A 14,846-nucleotide genomic window follows, 5' to 3' on the forward strand; every position below is an offset into this window, starting at 1 on the left:
TAGAATAAATGCAATAAACAAAAACATGTACACAGTACAACATTAATTGAATTTTGGAATGCAGTGAAGTTCACAGCGTTTTAGGCGGTATCTTGGGACTGTTCTCTCTGGATCGCGCCAGACAAAAGCGATCCTCGGTGAGATTCTGACGCAATTCTCGCGCCTGCTTCTCGAACTCTGTGGCCAGACGCTCCTGTTGATTGCAACGCGCACGCTCCTGCTGCAGTTCTCGCTATACAAATCAATTTAATTAGTTTAATGAATTTAATAATTTCAATTTTCCAAAACTCACCAGCGTTGTCTCGTGCAGCTGTTGCAGTCTTTCCATTTCATTCTTTGTCCTTACTTCGGCATCATCTTGTCGCAGCTGTTCATCACGTAGTCGATCCAACATTTGACCCGTCGTATCTGTCGTCACCTGATTTATCAGAGACTTTTGATGCAATTCGCTGCGCAGTTTTTCGCATTCCTTTTTCAGCTGCAATTGAATGTTTTTCATAAATTCGTAATCAAGCGAAGCTAGCGCATTTGACTTGGCAAAACACAAATTATTGTTAGTATACAAAGCGAAGCTAGTTATGTTGGAACAGGAAAGTCGCCTTAGTAACAATGTGATGATGTCCTAAAGCTAACCTTTTTATGTATATCGTTCAGTTCATTTAACTCGGCATTGAGTTTCTCTTTTTCCACATCCAATTTCTCGCAGAGCTCTTTGTGCACATCGAGCTCAATCTTCTGCTCGCGTGCATTCTCCAGCTCTCGCTCCAGGCAACGTTGTGAGGCACGTGCAGCAGTCAGTTGCATCTCCAAGTCTTCGATGCTGCACTGTCGACAATGCAGCTGATCCTTCAGGGTGCGCACTTCGCACTCCAGTTCACAAATCTGTCGTCTGTAGGAGGAATCAATATGTTAATACGATTGTCATTTGCAGTGTTAATAAAATACTCACCTAAATTCAGTGGCTTCGAACTCTAGACTCTGATTGTTGCCCTCCAGTAGAACTTGATCGTGCGTCAGACTGTGATAGTGATCCAGCAATTCTTCGCGCTCCTTTTCCTTTAAAACAAAGCATAGTACCTGTCGGTATTAACTCGAGAGTTCAGCAAAGCACGGCTTACAAATTAGTTTTAATTATTTCACAAAAAACTGCATTTAACTATTAAACAGTCGCTAATCGCAATGAACTTGAATAATAACCTTAGCAAACGAAACTTTAACCGACAAAAATAAGCAATTATATTATCATCATATTTATATTTGCTTGGTGAACGTAAAATACCGATTGTTATTAAAATAAATTACAAGCGCAGGAAGGAAATTATTTGACTAGTATTAAAGCTGCGATACTTTAAACTAAAATGAAGTATTATTTGTATCTTAAAAAGTCTCTAAATAAATTTTAACTCTTAGCATCAGCTCTTATAATTTCAGAGACGCATTAGCCAAAAAATTGTAATATCTGTCTTTTAACTACGTTCCCTGCATGACCACTAAATGATCACACCCTTTTTACCCTTTCCGAGGATGAGTTTACCTTTGTCATCAGCAAGTCTTCAGCCTTTTTCACTTCAGCAACGTATTTGTGCAACTGCTGCTTCATTGTTGCCACCTGCTGCTCGCAGTCCTTGAGCTTCTTATGCAGACTCTTGGCTTCCACCTGGGCATCGCTTAGTTTATCCGCAAGTCGACTATTGAAGGCACAAACAAATCGCAAGTTAATGCCAAAATAATCACAAGCAAAAGAAAAAAAAGAAAGAGGTGGCAAATGATCAGTCGAGAGTCGAGAGTGATCAGTCATTTTGTGATGTTATTTACCCATTTTCCGCAATTGCCTCATCGCGACTCGCTTTGAGGGCGACAATCTGTTGCCTGAGAGTTTTACTTTCCGCCGACGTCTCTGTCAATTCCGAGTCGCGTTGACGAGTTCTTGTGGTCAATTTGCTGAAATCACATAAAAATAATGAAAAAAAATAAAATAAATATCGAATTTAAAAATGAGTTCTACATAAGAGCCGAAATGTTGCGTTCATGGCCACATACAAATGTCTGCGTAGTGGGGTCAAGTCAATAGACTTAAGCAGCAAACTTGCTTGCCGCTTATTATATATGGCATGTTATGTTTATGTGTGAGTGTACTCTTCACATGCTAGGCACGTCCATACACATATCCGCAATTCGGACTGAAGCTCAAGAACAAAGCATAACGATGGCCCTGCGCAACAATGTCGCTGTCTCTGTCTCTATCTCTGACTCTGAGTCAGCTAACGACCATCGATGTCCATCACAATGGCTAGACTATGTCTGTCTGTCTCATTTTGAGCACTGACTAAAACTTCAAATGCAGGCGCAGAACCCTAAAGAGGCCCCCCACACACACGCATTGAGCACACACAAACCATATGCGGCAAAACTAAGAGAGCGCAGCACACAGCGAGAGCGCAACAGAGAGAGCGCACGCGTGCACAAACACAAAGAGAATGAGAGCAAAGCAAAGTGTGGGGCGCATGCTTACCTGTGCACGAATCTTAGCACAGCTCAGATGTCTGTTAGCTACGCAGGCGAATGGTCGCATTAAATACTCGGTTCGCGTCTTTGGAAGTGCGGTTAAAAAAAATTGGCATTGGGATTCGGCAGCGGAATCAAAAATAAAATCGGGCATTGCCGCCGTCTTCGTCGTCGTTGCGTTGTATGTGATATCGTTTGATTCGTCGGTAAACAAAACAAGACGCGCGACAAGAATTGGGAAACCCAAACAGCAGAAATTAGCGAAAAAAGGTGTCTGTGAATTACACATAAATTCAAATGGATATACACTATACATACACCTCACACACACACACACACACACATACACATACACACAAAGAGAACCTTTTTGTGAGCTTCGAACTCGCGGTGCACTTTGCGGCCATGTTCTTTGGGTCAAACAGCGGCCTGAGACCTGAGGATGCCAGTTTTTTGTTTAATGTTTTTTTGCGGCAATAGGAAACCTGTTGCTGCTGTTACGACAGCCAAAGACGCTACTTCAACTTCAACACCAACTCCAAAATAACAACAAGAAAAAAAAAACTAGTCAAAACTGCGGTTAGCCTAATGCATTATTTATAGCCGCTGCAGCAGCTGTTATTTGTTGTCGGCTGTTTGTTGTTCGCTTCCCCCTCAAGACGAAAAAGTGGGCAACTAGTGCAAAGTGTTGCACGCTTTTCCAGCGCGACGCTTGGTTAACGCTCCACCATCATCCATGCAGCTCTAACGTTACAAGTTTCGTCACAAACAAAAAACCGCATTGCCTCGCGGGGTGGCAAGATTACATAAACAAACCCAACAAACACACACACACACAAAAAGCGACGCCTACGTCGGCAGCGCGATGGGCAGAGCAAGATTTGTGCTAAGTAGCCAACTAACTTGTTGTTTGTTGTTGTTGTTGTTGTTGCCGCTGATATCAAGCGGCAAAAGAAGTCAAGATAAATGTGTATTTAGGTCATGGTTAACAGCGCACGACCGCATACTGGTTTTAACTTTTGGTTTTTACCTCAGTCTCAATCTCCGTCTCTGTCTCCGTCTCCCTCTCCACCTTTGCCTTGTGGTGGTTTTTTGTATTGCCAAAATAACCGACGATGGCCTGCAGGTTGGCTAATTTAAATTGGACGCGCTTAAAGCTTAAAACTTCAAATGCCGCCCTTTATTCTGCTGCTGCCCATTGAAAAGCCATCAATCATGGCTTTTAATAAGGCGCCAATGTAATTCCCACCACAATTACGCTTACTTTTCACAGATTCCACACTCAACAACAATCACAACAACAACAACAACAACAATAGCGAACATGAAACGCCGGAAGCTGATCATTTGCTGGGCAGCTCTACAGGCGGCCAGCAGCATCTTGACCTGTCTGCTGCTGTTGCTCACTCAGCATCCGGCAGCGGCCGGCATTGTGCCACCCCCTTGGAGCGATCCCGCCAAGAATCCCTGCGCCAGCATGGCCGGTGGTTGGCAATTGCTGTACTGGACCCCGCTCAAGAAATGCTTCAAGATCTTCACTCTGGGTTTTCCCTGTCCCGACACCATGGAGCTGAGTCCTTCGCCGATTAGTGCCAAGCGCAAGGATGTGCCCGCTGCGGAGTGTCGCTGCCCACCGGGAACAGCGCTCAGTCCCCTAACCGATGCCTGTCATGCACTCTACGAGCGTGGTCCTTGTCCGCTTGGCGAGTACTTTCAACCACTGCCGGAGCAGACCAAGAGGTGAGTTTCCCTTTTACTCATTAATTTAATATAAGAAATTTAAAGCATATATCAGCTCCAGTAGCAACACTTTCATATGCAAATGTTAGCTGGGATTTCGTTACGCGATTTGCATAAATTTCTCGCTAACCCAAATTTAATTAATAACTTTACTCAAAGATGGTTTAAATGCTTCAACAAAGTCAACTTAATTGAGCTCTTTTCATGCTTTTTTTATCGGCTGAAGGGCAAACACTAATTGACAGCTTAATTCCAATATTCATATGAATTGATGATTGATACAAAGATCGCATTAAAACTGATGAAAACTATTTCAGGGGAAAACTCTGTCTGTAGCGAAACTTTTGTCTTCCGCTAAGGAAGTTTACACTCTGTATTAAAAAAAAGATTGTTCAATTATTTACCTACTTTTTTGTTTAGAGATCACTTACCGTTTTTCACATATACGCAAAATTGTGCAAATATGTTTATATTTAGAAAATTATGATTTTAGAAAATGATTATCATTCATAGGCCGGTTTCTCTATCTTTAGTTTACAATTTCAAAACAAATAGATAAATCAAGCAAAAAAATATATTAACTTACTTGAGAGCTCATCTCTTTGTTTAATTCCTAAAAGTTTAAATATCAAAAGAATTTAAACTTCTCTTTTAGAACTGCCTAACAAGTTAATACATTATGTATTTCATTTTCGTTTTTTCTATATGTTTTACTACGTTGTTGAAAAAAATATTCGTTTTCTTAAAGCCTCATCTCTTGGATTACTTCCTAATATTTTAAATATAAAGAGAGTCCATTATTATGTATTTCATTGTTTTTCTTAACGCTTCATTATTTTGGTTAAATCAAGGGTTCATCTCTTTATTTTACTTGTATCTATCTATTTACTTCCTCATACTTAAAATATAGGAAGTCTGTAAATATTCCTTTTATATTGTATAGACTTCTAAAAGAAAAGTTCACAACAAATTCATAACTTATTTGTTACGTTGTTCTTTTTTATGCTTCGCCACGTTTTTTGTTATTATGCTAATTTTTATCATGAGTGTATTATAATTACTTCAGCCTATGTAATACTAAAAAAAAGTTGCTCCATTGAGCAATTTGCACAAAGCCAAACCAGTTATAGAAAAGGAAATTAATTATTACTTTTCTGCATATAATCGATTCACATACTATAATTATGTAATTAAGCCTAGTTCAAAGCAGTTTTAAATGAACAAAAAAGACTGATTTAAATCCAAATAAATAGTACATCATAAGCAAAACTAATTTCAGAGCCGACAATCGTTGGGGCAGCTGCAAGCGGCAGCTCCAATGCGATGAGGGCATGTTGTTCTGGCCCAGAGATGGAAAATGCTATCGCAATCACTCAAAGGGACCCTGCATAAGGGGCAAGCTGCTCATGCGCAATGAGGATGGCTTAGCCGAGTGCCGTTGCCATCCCTTTGGCGAGTTGGGTGAGTTCTACTACAGCGTGGAGGACTCTTGCTATGAGCACTACACGAAGGGACCCTGTTCCACACCTGGACACATCTTTCTGCCCGGCGGACGCTGCGATTGCCAGCGACATCTGCCGCACTATTATGCGCCGCAACAAATGTGCTTTGAGCTGGGTGAGCAAACACTTTAAATTCCGTAATTCCTCAACTATTTAAATGCAATCTCTTACAGACACCCCGGGTCCTTGTCCACCGGGTCACATCTTTCGCATACCCGACGATGTGGATGCCAATCCGGAGGCCAACACATTGCAACTGCTGCCACATGCCAAGTGTCTGTGCAAGGAGGGTTATGTGCCCTGGAGCGATGGTCTCTGCTATCGCCTCTACACCCGGGGACCTTGTGCAGCCAACGAGTTTCTCGTTAATGCCACAACTTGTGTGCGCAATTTTTGTGGCAAGAATCGCCTGTATTTCCCCACCGAGGACTCTTGCTATAGGATTGGCTCGCAAGGGCCGTGTTCACTGCACCAAGTGGTTGTGTTTGACTTTACGGCGCGACCCTCGCTAGATGGCATCTCATACAACGGCATGTGCGGTTGCTCTGGTGTCCTCACGAATCTGGATCAACAGTGCGCCGCCAGCAATGAGCAGGAGAAGAGCATTTGCGAGGCCACCCCTGGCATGGTCGAGATGAATGGCCAGTGCCATAAGCTCTACACACGCGGACCTTGTGGCGCCGGCCAGTGGCTGGAGCCGCTGAAGACGCTTCCCTCCAACAACAGTACCATGCTGCTTGGCTATGCCAGCAGGGCGAAATGTGTCTGTCGGCCAGGTTATACGCCGGCGGAAACCGATCATGGTGGCACACACAATTGCAGTGCACCCAGCGTTAGTCTGGCGAGGTATTTAACCATCGAGCGACACAACTCGAAATTCTTCAGTGAACTGCACCCTCCTCTGTCGTAACCTGGTCTCTCTATGTACATAGTACTCTTCTCTACTCTCTATCTCCTTTGCTATGAATGTGATCCACAAAAAAGTATCCTCTGGTGTCCTCCTCCTACGTTTTATTATTTATCTCGCATGCTGCATGCTGCTGCTGTCTTCTACCACTCCTTCCTATGTGATCTGTTTGCAGATCGTTCGATTTAATCGTTTCGTTTGCTTTTAGGTGGTTCTTAGATATATTTGGCTAACAAAAACAGCTCGCAGCTGGCCAGCCACTCAATGCGTTGGCTCTGCTCTAAGAGGCGCCTAGGTGAGAGATTGTGCCATGAATGTATTACACACCAGCTAATGTATAAATTGTTAAGTGAACTGTAGATAATATGTATGAATAAAGGCTTATATTATATATAAATATTTCAGCTAATTCCTAAATTTTAGAAGTAATAAAGGGTATCAATGAGAAAGTCAACAAACGTAGAAGAATACCTGTTACATTCTTAAAAGTTCAACTCGTGTTATGAATACAAAAATGAGAGAAGTTTTTGTCGCTAGCCCTATTTTATAATGGGAACAAATTAGAAAGCGAAATATGCCATAAATAAACTTCATACAAAACTACCAAATTGTCATTTTTCCATTGCAAATAAACAGCCGAAAAATTCACTCCAAACAAGTTATTTTCCTCTAAGACTAAACTAAATTAAAGATGTACTACAACGAAATAGTATCTCGACGGAAGGGCAAGTGAAACTTTATGTTCTATATCTAAGATAAATCTACAGCATCTTAGATATTTCCTAAGATCAGCAACTAAACAAGCAAGATGCTAACACTAAGTTTACCTTCTCATCTTGCTTGTTAAGGTTAAGGTAGTCTATACTATATTGTTCTTAATATTCCACAAATATATGAAATAATTGACAAATTAGTTTAAAAACACTTACTCAACTTGCGACTCCAACTCTTTTACGGTTTGCTCTAATGCATTTCGTCTTTGCTTACAGTCTTTGAATTCATATTCCATTTTAAGGAGACGCTCCGTTTTGTTATCCAATTGATTCTGCAATGAATTATTGAGTAAGTTAAAAGTAATAGTGAAAAGATGACTTACTTACCAGCAACGTATCCTTCTCAAGCTCCAGCGCAACGTATGTTTGACGCAACGAAGCAATTTCACTGCGCAGCTGAGCATTATCATTGCGATTCGTCTCACGACTCGTGTCCAGTGTGCTGACCAACACATCAGCCTTCTGTCTCTGACGCTCCGCAATGAGGAGCTTGCTCTGATAGTCCGCTATAATGCGTTCATTCTGCTCGTTGAGCAAGCTGTGGTTTAAAGTAATATTAGTTGAGTGTTTACATTAAATTTATGTAGTAATATATCTATGTAAATTTCAAATAAATAAATAAGATTTAGTCCTTACAAACACTAAAACATAAGTACATAACATAAACTTCAAAGTCCTTAATCACTAACTGAACTAGCAGCAAAAGGAACAGCTTAGAAGATCAGAAAAGGTTTCTCCTAAATTGCAAATCAAACTATTACAAATTATAAAATAAAATTGACCCTAGGCTGGACTTATCGAACACACGAACCAGCTTTGGCTTTCAGACATAACTATATTTCAAAAACTGTTATTTACTCACGAAATTTGTGCGTTCTCCTTGCGCTGCTTGTCGATTTCGGCCTGCAGCGATGTCATACGCTGCTTGAGCTGAGCCACATCCTCCTTGAGGAACGCATTGTGCGTCTCCGCCGGCACCCGTGCCGAGTTCAGCTCTCTATTGTCCATCTCCAGCCGACGTATGTGACTCTGCAGCTCTTCGTTGCGCATGCGAAGCGATTGCACTTCTTCGGCATGTAGTTGAACGCTGCCCAATTGCTTCTCGCGCAGATTGTCACGTTCGCAACGCATGCGCTCCAGCTCAGAGCGGGCACAGTCGCGTTCTCGCTCCACGCGAGCAATTGCCGCCTGGACGCACTCACTGCGATTGCTGCTGTCATTGGAGCTGCTGGCTGTAGCAGGACGCGAGCCTTCGCAATGATTTCCCCTTCCTGGGGGATAAATACAATCTGGTAGTTGGTGGCAACATACAAAGCTCAGATCGCAAAGCGCGTAGCTCTTCGTCCTTTGATTTGATTTGTGCTTGTAGAAAAAGAGATTTCCGTATCTGAACCGCATTTGTTGATGAGACGCAAATACTCCTTCTGAAAGAAATCCCGCTCAGACTTGATGCGGATCTTCTCCTCGTCAAGAGTGGCAGTGTTGTGCTGCTCATGCAGCTGCTTCTCCAGCCCTTGCAGCTTGTCTTGCATTTGGTGCAGTCGCTGCTTAAGCTTCGCGTTAATCGCCTCCAGCTCTTCCTCTCGTCGCATGAGCAGATTCAATTTCTCGTTCAACTTGCGCTTATCATTGTGCGTTGCATTGGCGCCATCAAAGCCCTGTTTCTTGCCTCTCTGTTCGCTGTGCAGCTGCAATTGCTTCAGTTCAACTTGCAGCTGACGCAGCTCATGCTCGCGTGCATCTAGCTCAGAGTTAGCCTGTTCCTCTACCTGCAAAGCGGCCTCCTTAAGTTCATCGAGATGCGTCTGCATCTTTCGTTTTTCCTCCTCGATGCGCAATGCACGTTGCATGGCGTCGTGCATCTTGTCCTGATACTCGCGCACCTGCGCCATAAGTTCGCTCTTCTCACGCTGTAGCAGATCAATGTCCTGCGACAGCACACCCACATCCTTGTAGCAACAATCCTTGGCCAAAGCTGCCGGTGGTCTTCCACCAGCAAGCATGTCGTTTAATCGGCGAATTTCACGATTCCGTGACTCGACTTTGCGCTTGTAAAACTCCAGCTGATCACTCGAGCTTCTCAGTTCATTTTGTAGCCTATCGACTACATCTGTGGCATTCGTTTGAGTAGTCTGTGTAGTCAGGCCATCTTTAGACATTTTTTCATTAAGTCCAGCACTGCATTTGGTGCACTTCAAGCCAGCAAGCGGCACATTGCCAAGGACAGCTGGCAAAACTTCGCCAGAGCGCACTGTAGATATGAATGGCTTCTTGGCTGCAATTGCACATAAACGTTAATCATCGATATGTATACAATTTAATAGCAGTTCATACTTTGAAAGGATCCGGAATGCGTTCGCTTGGCAGTTGTTGCTGTGAGGATTTGTTTGGAGAGAAACGCATCCAATTGACTCTGAAGCTGAGCATTATGACTCTGCAAGTGTTCCCGATCTGTCTGCAGACTACGTATGCGACGCTCACAGTCTGTAAATAAATGTTATTGTATCTAGTTGATGAGCATAAGAAACAATCAAAAACTTACCACAAAGACGCAACTCGTAATCCTCGCGTTCCTTTAGATTTTGTAAGTGCAGCTCATTGCATTCGGCCATTAAACGTGAATTGTCACATTTATACGGCTCAGCTCCCAGTTCCCAACAGGTTTTCTCCTAATCATAAACATGGTAAATTTTAATTGATAAAATCGAAAAAAAAAACTTACTTCGAGGAGTTCGGCAACTTGTCGTTTGGTGTCGCGCAGGCATTCGGTTGTTTTGATTAGGTCGCCAAAGATAGCGCCTACCAGCGGCATTGCGAGAACGGGCATTGTCTGCGTAAAACCCATAACATCCAGCTTAGATCGTAACGTCTTAAAGTCTCCATCGTGTAAGTTCATTTTATATGTATTTTTACAATTTTTAATTGCTCACGCAAACCGCGCGTTGTTTTCTCTTAAAATATTTTTGTTGCCAGACTGGTTTTCGATAGGTTGTGTTTATCGAACAACTTACAGTGGCGGTGGGTCGATATATTGATTTTTCGTTTTAAATAATTCAAATAAAGTCGTTAGGAAATGGCTCAATTAGTTAAGAACGCATTGCACGACATTGAGTTTTCCAAACTTATTTATTTATTTCTTTTTATTTTTTTTTAGAAATTCTTTTTGACGTAAAAACAAACAAGTTTCCCAGTCGATCAATAAACAGATTTGAATAACTTCCTTATTGGCATTCCTCAACACCGCTCAGAATATCCCTTTTACAAATTTCCCAAGGATTCAATACTTATCAACACTAAGATTTGTGTAACGGAAAACTGTTTGTTTATTTCAAATTTTAAAATTCTCTAATACTTAATCAATAACAAAACATTGATAATTCTTGAACATAAATGGAGCATCATCGTCCGAAATGAAATTTCGTTCTGGTTTTTCCGATCCAAATGGATTTGTGGTCGGTGGCAGAACAACGTTCAAATGCCGATTGGATTGATTTAAAAATTCTTTCATGTCCAGCGGAGCCTCGTATTTGGTGTAAGAAGTGGTCACCATGGGACATTTAAGATTCAAAGCGGCTTGTATGGTATCCGGCCAAGTGTCCTCCAATGCATAACCAGTGGCACGATAAAGTCCCGCATTAAAGAAGCAAACTTTTGTTGAAAGGAAAACAAGTTATTAAAGAAAATGAAACATTGAAAAACTCTTACCCAAGTCTGGAGTTTTAAAACTAGGCAGCCCACAATAGTCATGATAAAGACGATTCTCGAAATAATATTCCACTGTGCGTTCTGCTTTGCGGCACAAGCGACAGCATCTGTGAATATTTAAATAAATTAAACAATTTCACTTTTTATACCGCCTTGTTCTTACTTAATCTTTGAGAGCTGCTCAAAAGAAACCTTGCTAGAGTTGAGCTCTGGTCCCACAAAGACCACACTTAATGTCTTCACTGCTGGTAGAATGTGAAGCAAAAAGATCTCCCACTTCTGAAAGACATCCACTTCAAACTCCATTTCCGCACCAACCAAATGAATCGTTAGCTGCTCCGCCTTGAGACGATCACACAGCTTCAACGCGTAGAAAGCGGTCAATGGTCCCGTGGATATTTGAGTAAGTGCAGCCAATTCGCAGGCATCGGTGACATCTGTAATTAACTCATGTAATCACACTTAAACGAACTGTTTAGTTCGTTTACTTACTGAACTTGAGTTTCTTCAAGATCTGCCTGGTGTTGGAGCAGTTTACGGGAGTTTCCCGCAGCACTTCGTAAGGCAATGCTGGCTCGAGACGTCCAAATTTCGCCTGTCGCATTACAAATGTCTTAAAGAGCTTGTAAGATTCGCACCAGGCTGCATGGCCAGCACTCAAATGATTCGCCTTGTCCTTACAGTATGCAATCTCGCCACAACGAGCACACGGCATCAAACGCTTATAGCGATGTTCCCTGCATTTGGCATCGTTGCAGATGAAGGGAAAGAGGAAAACCTCCTGCTCCGTGGCAGTTAAAGTGCGATTGATTAGCTGCTCCAATTGCCGGATGCACACAATGCGATAAGAGCGAAACTGCTCCGCACTAAAGTCGCCACTTTTGTAGAATACGTCGTGTCCTGAAAATATTTGTATTTTTAACTGCATCTCGATTTGTAAATGTATGAGACAATCTTTAAATTTAACTGTATTTATAATTGCATCCAAATTTCTTTATATAAATCAGAATTTGTATTGATCTGTTTATCAGAATATTAATTTAAAATCCGCTTTTAATGCATCTTAAGCTGTATCTGTTGCTTATTTTCTTTCTCTTGAATTTCTATCTTCATCTTTTGTATGTATGTACATATAATTTTCTCGTTTTTTGTTTGATTATTTCTTTTTGTATATTTGAAGTAGCTATATATCTGAATCATTATTTCAAATTGTATGTCAATTTGTATTGATGAAGATTTTTCAAAATCTATTTAATCTGCATCTTAATAATCTTTTTACTGTTAGCCTCAATCTGCAATTCTATCTGAATCTGTATTTGAATTTCAATTCATTTATAATTTACTATATATATATCAGAATCTGTATTTGAACTTCAATTCAATTTTATGTTATATATATCGGAATCTGTATCTGTATTGAATCTGCAACTAAATCTTTTTCCTATTATGTATTTCAATCTTCTTTTGCACATCTCTTTGTATCTAGGTATGCATATGTATTTGATACAGTATCTGTATCCGAACTTCTCATTATATCTATTACCATTGCGTTCCACCAGCTGACGCAGTCCATAGCAAAGCTGGCGATGCTCCTGATCATCACGCATGTGCCCAACGCTGCAGTAGAAGACGAGGCCACAACCCTTGCAGGGAAGCGCCGGATGACCGCAAAGATCTGACTTGCAGTGCTGTAATTTATTTAATGGCCGCAATTAAAACAAAACACAAACCCGAAAGAATTGCCAGACTCACGTTGCACAGCGATGCCATGAAATATTGCCGCGGCTTGTATATGTACTCAATGTACTCAGCCTCCTCGTCATCTGATGTGGTGTCCGTCAACGGCTCCGCGCTAAACATTTTGCCCAGCTTGCTGAAAAGCGCCTCCGGCAGCTCCCCACCAGCACCTAACACATCGATGAGTATTCATATATATCTACATATATAAATCGATTCACCCTTTTACCTTTTTGCAATTTGCTGCCCAGGCATTTCAACAGCGCATTCACTTCATCACTTGTATCATCCTTGGGTGCAGTCAACTTTTTAGCTGCTGAGCTCGAGGGAATCACTGAGGGAGCAGTCACTTTTTTGGGCGTGGGAGTGGAAGGTGTCGCCACTTTTTTAGGTGTCGAACTAGATGTTGCTGCTGTGTTCTTCTTGCTCAACAATTTCTTGCGCAGCAGCTGCTGTATCAAGTAGATGGCATCCGAGGGATCTGCAGCTGGTGGTTTATCCTGCAGAGTGCACGGCACTGAAGGACTCTCGGGCATATTTTCATCTTCTTTCGTATCATCGCAGCGATTGCATTTATTTCTGGGTCGATTACGTTGTCGCGTCTTCTTCTTGTGATTGACATGCATCTCCGATCCTTAGCTATATACCCGCTCGACAACAACAACAACAACAATAAAACAAGATACGTCTGTTCGGTCAGAGCTTATTTCTTTGAATGAAACGAATGAGAATACAATACATGTCCACTCGAGATTTAGCGGCGAGCAGAGACAGAAACAGAGACAGAGGCAACGATCGTCAAGAAAGCAAGCTAATTAGCCAGTACAATTGTAGACGGAGCAGCACAGCACACAGGCACATACCCCGTCTATTTGTAGACTTGGCTAGCATGCCTACTACATAAGACACAGCCAGAGTACCGCCGATGTACGATGTCTGCAGCCGGCATGGGTTCCTTAGGTATTATCACGAACGCTTTTTGATAAATTTCTCTGCTCTAGACCAGAACAAGAGCACATTCTTTTCTTTTTCCTTTTCTTTTTTTTTTGGCAGAACAAGACCACAATGTGAATTCTTATTTACTCGTACATAGTACATTGTGTGTGTAAATAAATATATATTATATATGTATGCTAAGTATGTATGCTGAGTGTCGCATTTACATAGTATTATTTGTCTCGTACATAACAATAATAATATTGAGTACAAAACTGTCGTCATCATGTCGGCAAACCTTTAGAACACATATACTACACAGATCTTAAAAGATCTTGGCCACGTGCCGCACTTGATCTGTAATTTCGTAACATAGTAGAAGATGCTGTCATGAAGCATAAAAACTAAAAGTATTAACGCCACGTGCCCATCGCTCAATGTGTCTGTTGTTGGAATACGATATTGTAAAATAAAATTGTGCGGTAAAGAAAAGATTTTGTAGAATTTATATATTTAGACCCAGTACTTGACATTTTAGCGGGTCTATTAAGCATGTCAAACTAAGTGTAACAGGAGTGGATATATTTTTCATCAAATTTTCAGTAAACTTAGCACAGTTCGTTTATCCGTTTTAATTTAGATACTGGGTCTCTGAAAGTCAACTAAAATAAAAGAACTTAGTTTTTTACAGGGGATACAAACTCAAAGTATTAAAGTCACATGCCTATCGCTGAATGTGTTTGTTGTTGGAATTGTTAAATAGTATTGTCTGATAGAAATTATATTAATAGACCCAGTACTTGACAAGTAAGCGGGTCTATTAAACACGTCAAGTTAAGCATAACAGTGGATATATTTTTTTACCAACTTTTTTACTCTAGTGATCTTGGACACTATTCATATATGTATTATTTTCATTTTAAGTACTGGGTCTCTCATAGTCAACTAAAATAAGCTCTTCTAATTGGAGCTTATCAAAATTAAGTACTTAGTCTTTTACAGTCTTTTAAAATGCACATAAATCTCACATTATCCACAGAA

General features: G+C 41.2%; 3 protein-coding genes across 5 annotated transcripts; 1 reads left to right on the forward strand and 2 right to left on the reverse strand.

The window, feature by feature from the left end:
• Nucleotides 1–70: 70 nt before the first annotated feature.
• Nucleotides 71–10,564, reverse strand: LOC133841145 (centrosomal protein of 135 kDa). Its single transcript, XM_062273450.1, is given in 14 exon segments — nt 71–232; nt 293–478; nt 634–889; nt 950–1,056; nt 1,535–1,688; nt 1,816–1,941; nt 7,584–7,699; nt 7,755–7,965; nt 8,290–8,698; nt 8,739–8,799; nt 8,801–9,702; nt 9,762–9,911; nt 9,970–10,096; nt 10,150–10,564. Coding segments are annotated over 14 exon segments (3,141 nt in total). The 5' UTR covers nt 10,324–10,564.
• On the forward strand, nt 2,527–7,219 carry LOC133843974 (uncharacterized). 3 transcript variants are annotated; one of them, XM_062277752.1, is made up of 5 exons: nt 2,528–2,775; nt 3,779–4,245; nt 5,525–5,862; nt 5,921–6,593; nt 6,863–7,219. In XM_062277752.1, the coding sequence occupies exons 2-5, from the start codon at nt 3,830–3,832 to the stop codon at nt 6,885–6,887; spliced, it is 1,452 nt and encodes a 483-aa protein (XP_062133736.1). In that variant the 5' UTR covers nt 2,528–2,775; nt 3,779–3,829; the 3' UTR covers nt 6,888–7,219. The 3 variants fall into 3 exon arrangements, with proteins under 3 accessions (XP_062133735.1, XP_062133734.1, XP_062133736.1); XM_062277751.1 differs by lacking the exon at nt 6,863–7,219 and having other exon boundaries at nt 2,527–2,779; nt 3,788–4,245; nt 5,921–6,835; XM_062277750.1 differs by lacking the exon at nt 6,863–7,219 and having other exon boundaries at nt 2,527–2,775; nt 5,921–6,835.
• Nucleotides 10,565–10,726: 162 nt separating the features above from the next.
• On the reverse strand, nt 10,727–13,596 carry LOC133841144 (uncharacterized). The gene is made up of 7 exons (XM_062273449.1): nt 13,099–13,596; nt 12,885–13,039; nt 12,676–12,820; nt 11,625–12,032; nt 11,296–11,569; nt 11,133–11,239; nt 10,727–11,075 (listed from the first exon to the last, which is right to left on the reverse strand). The coding sequence occupies exons 1-7, from the start codon at nt 13,493–13,495 to the stop codon at nt 10,780–10,782; spliced, it is 1,782 nt and encodes a 593-aa protein (XP_062129433.1). The 5' UTR covers nt 13,496–13,596; the 3' UTR covers nt 10,727–10,779.
• Nucleotides 13,597–14,846: the final 1,250 nt, after the last annotated feature.

Source organism: Drosophila sulfurigaster, chromosome 3 (assembly GCF_023558435.1).
Source record: "Drosophila sulfurigaster albostrigata strain 15112-1811.04 chromosome 3, ASM2355843v2, whole genome shotgun sequence".
Taxonomy (NCBI): Eukaryota; Metazoa; Arthropoda; class Insecta; order Diptera; family Drosophilidae; genus Drosophila; species Drosophila sulfurigaster.

Bases quoted from the DNA above. Each gene is read 5' to 3' on its own strand.
- LOC133841144 (XM_062273449.1), bottom strand. From the start codon at position 13,495: ATGCATGTCAATCACAAGAAGAAGACGCGACAACGTAATCGACCCAGA. The intron at 13,040-13,098 runs GTAAAAGGGTGA...TCGATGTGTTAG, and splicing joins GGGCAGCAAATTGCAAAAAG to GTGCTGGTGGGGAGCTGCCG. The intron at 12,821-12,884 runs GTGAGTCTGGCA...AATAAATTACAG, and splicing joins TCATGGCATCGCTGTGCAAC to CACTGCAAGTCAGATCTTTG.
- LOC133843974 (XM_062277751.1), top strand. From the start codon at position 3,830: ATGAAACGCCGGAAGCTGATCATTTGCTGGGCAGCTCTACAGGCGGCC. The intron at 4,246-5,524 runs GTGAGTTTCCCT...AACTAATTTCAG, and splicing joins CTGCCGGAGCAGACCAAGAG to AGCCGACAATCGTTGGGGCA. The intron at 5,863-5,920 runs GTGAGCAAACAC...AATCTCTTACAG, and splicing joins ACAAATGTGCTTTGAGCTGG to ACACCCCGGGTCCTTGTCCA.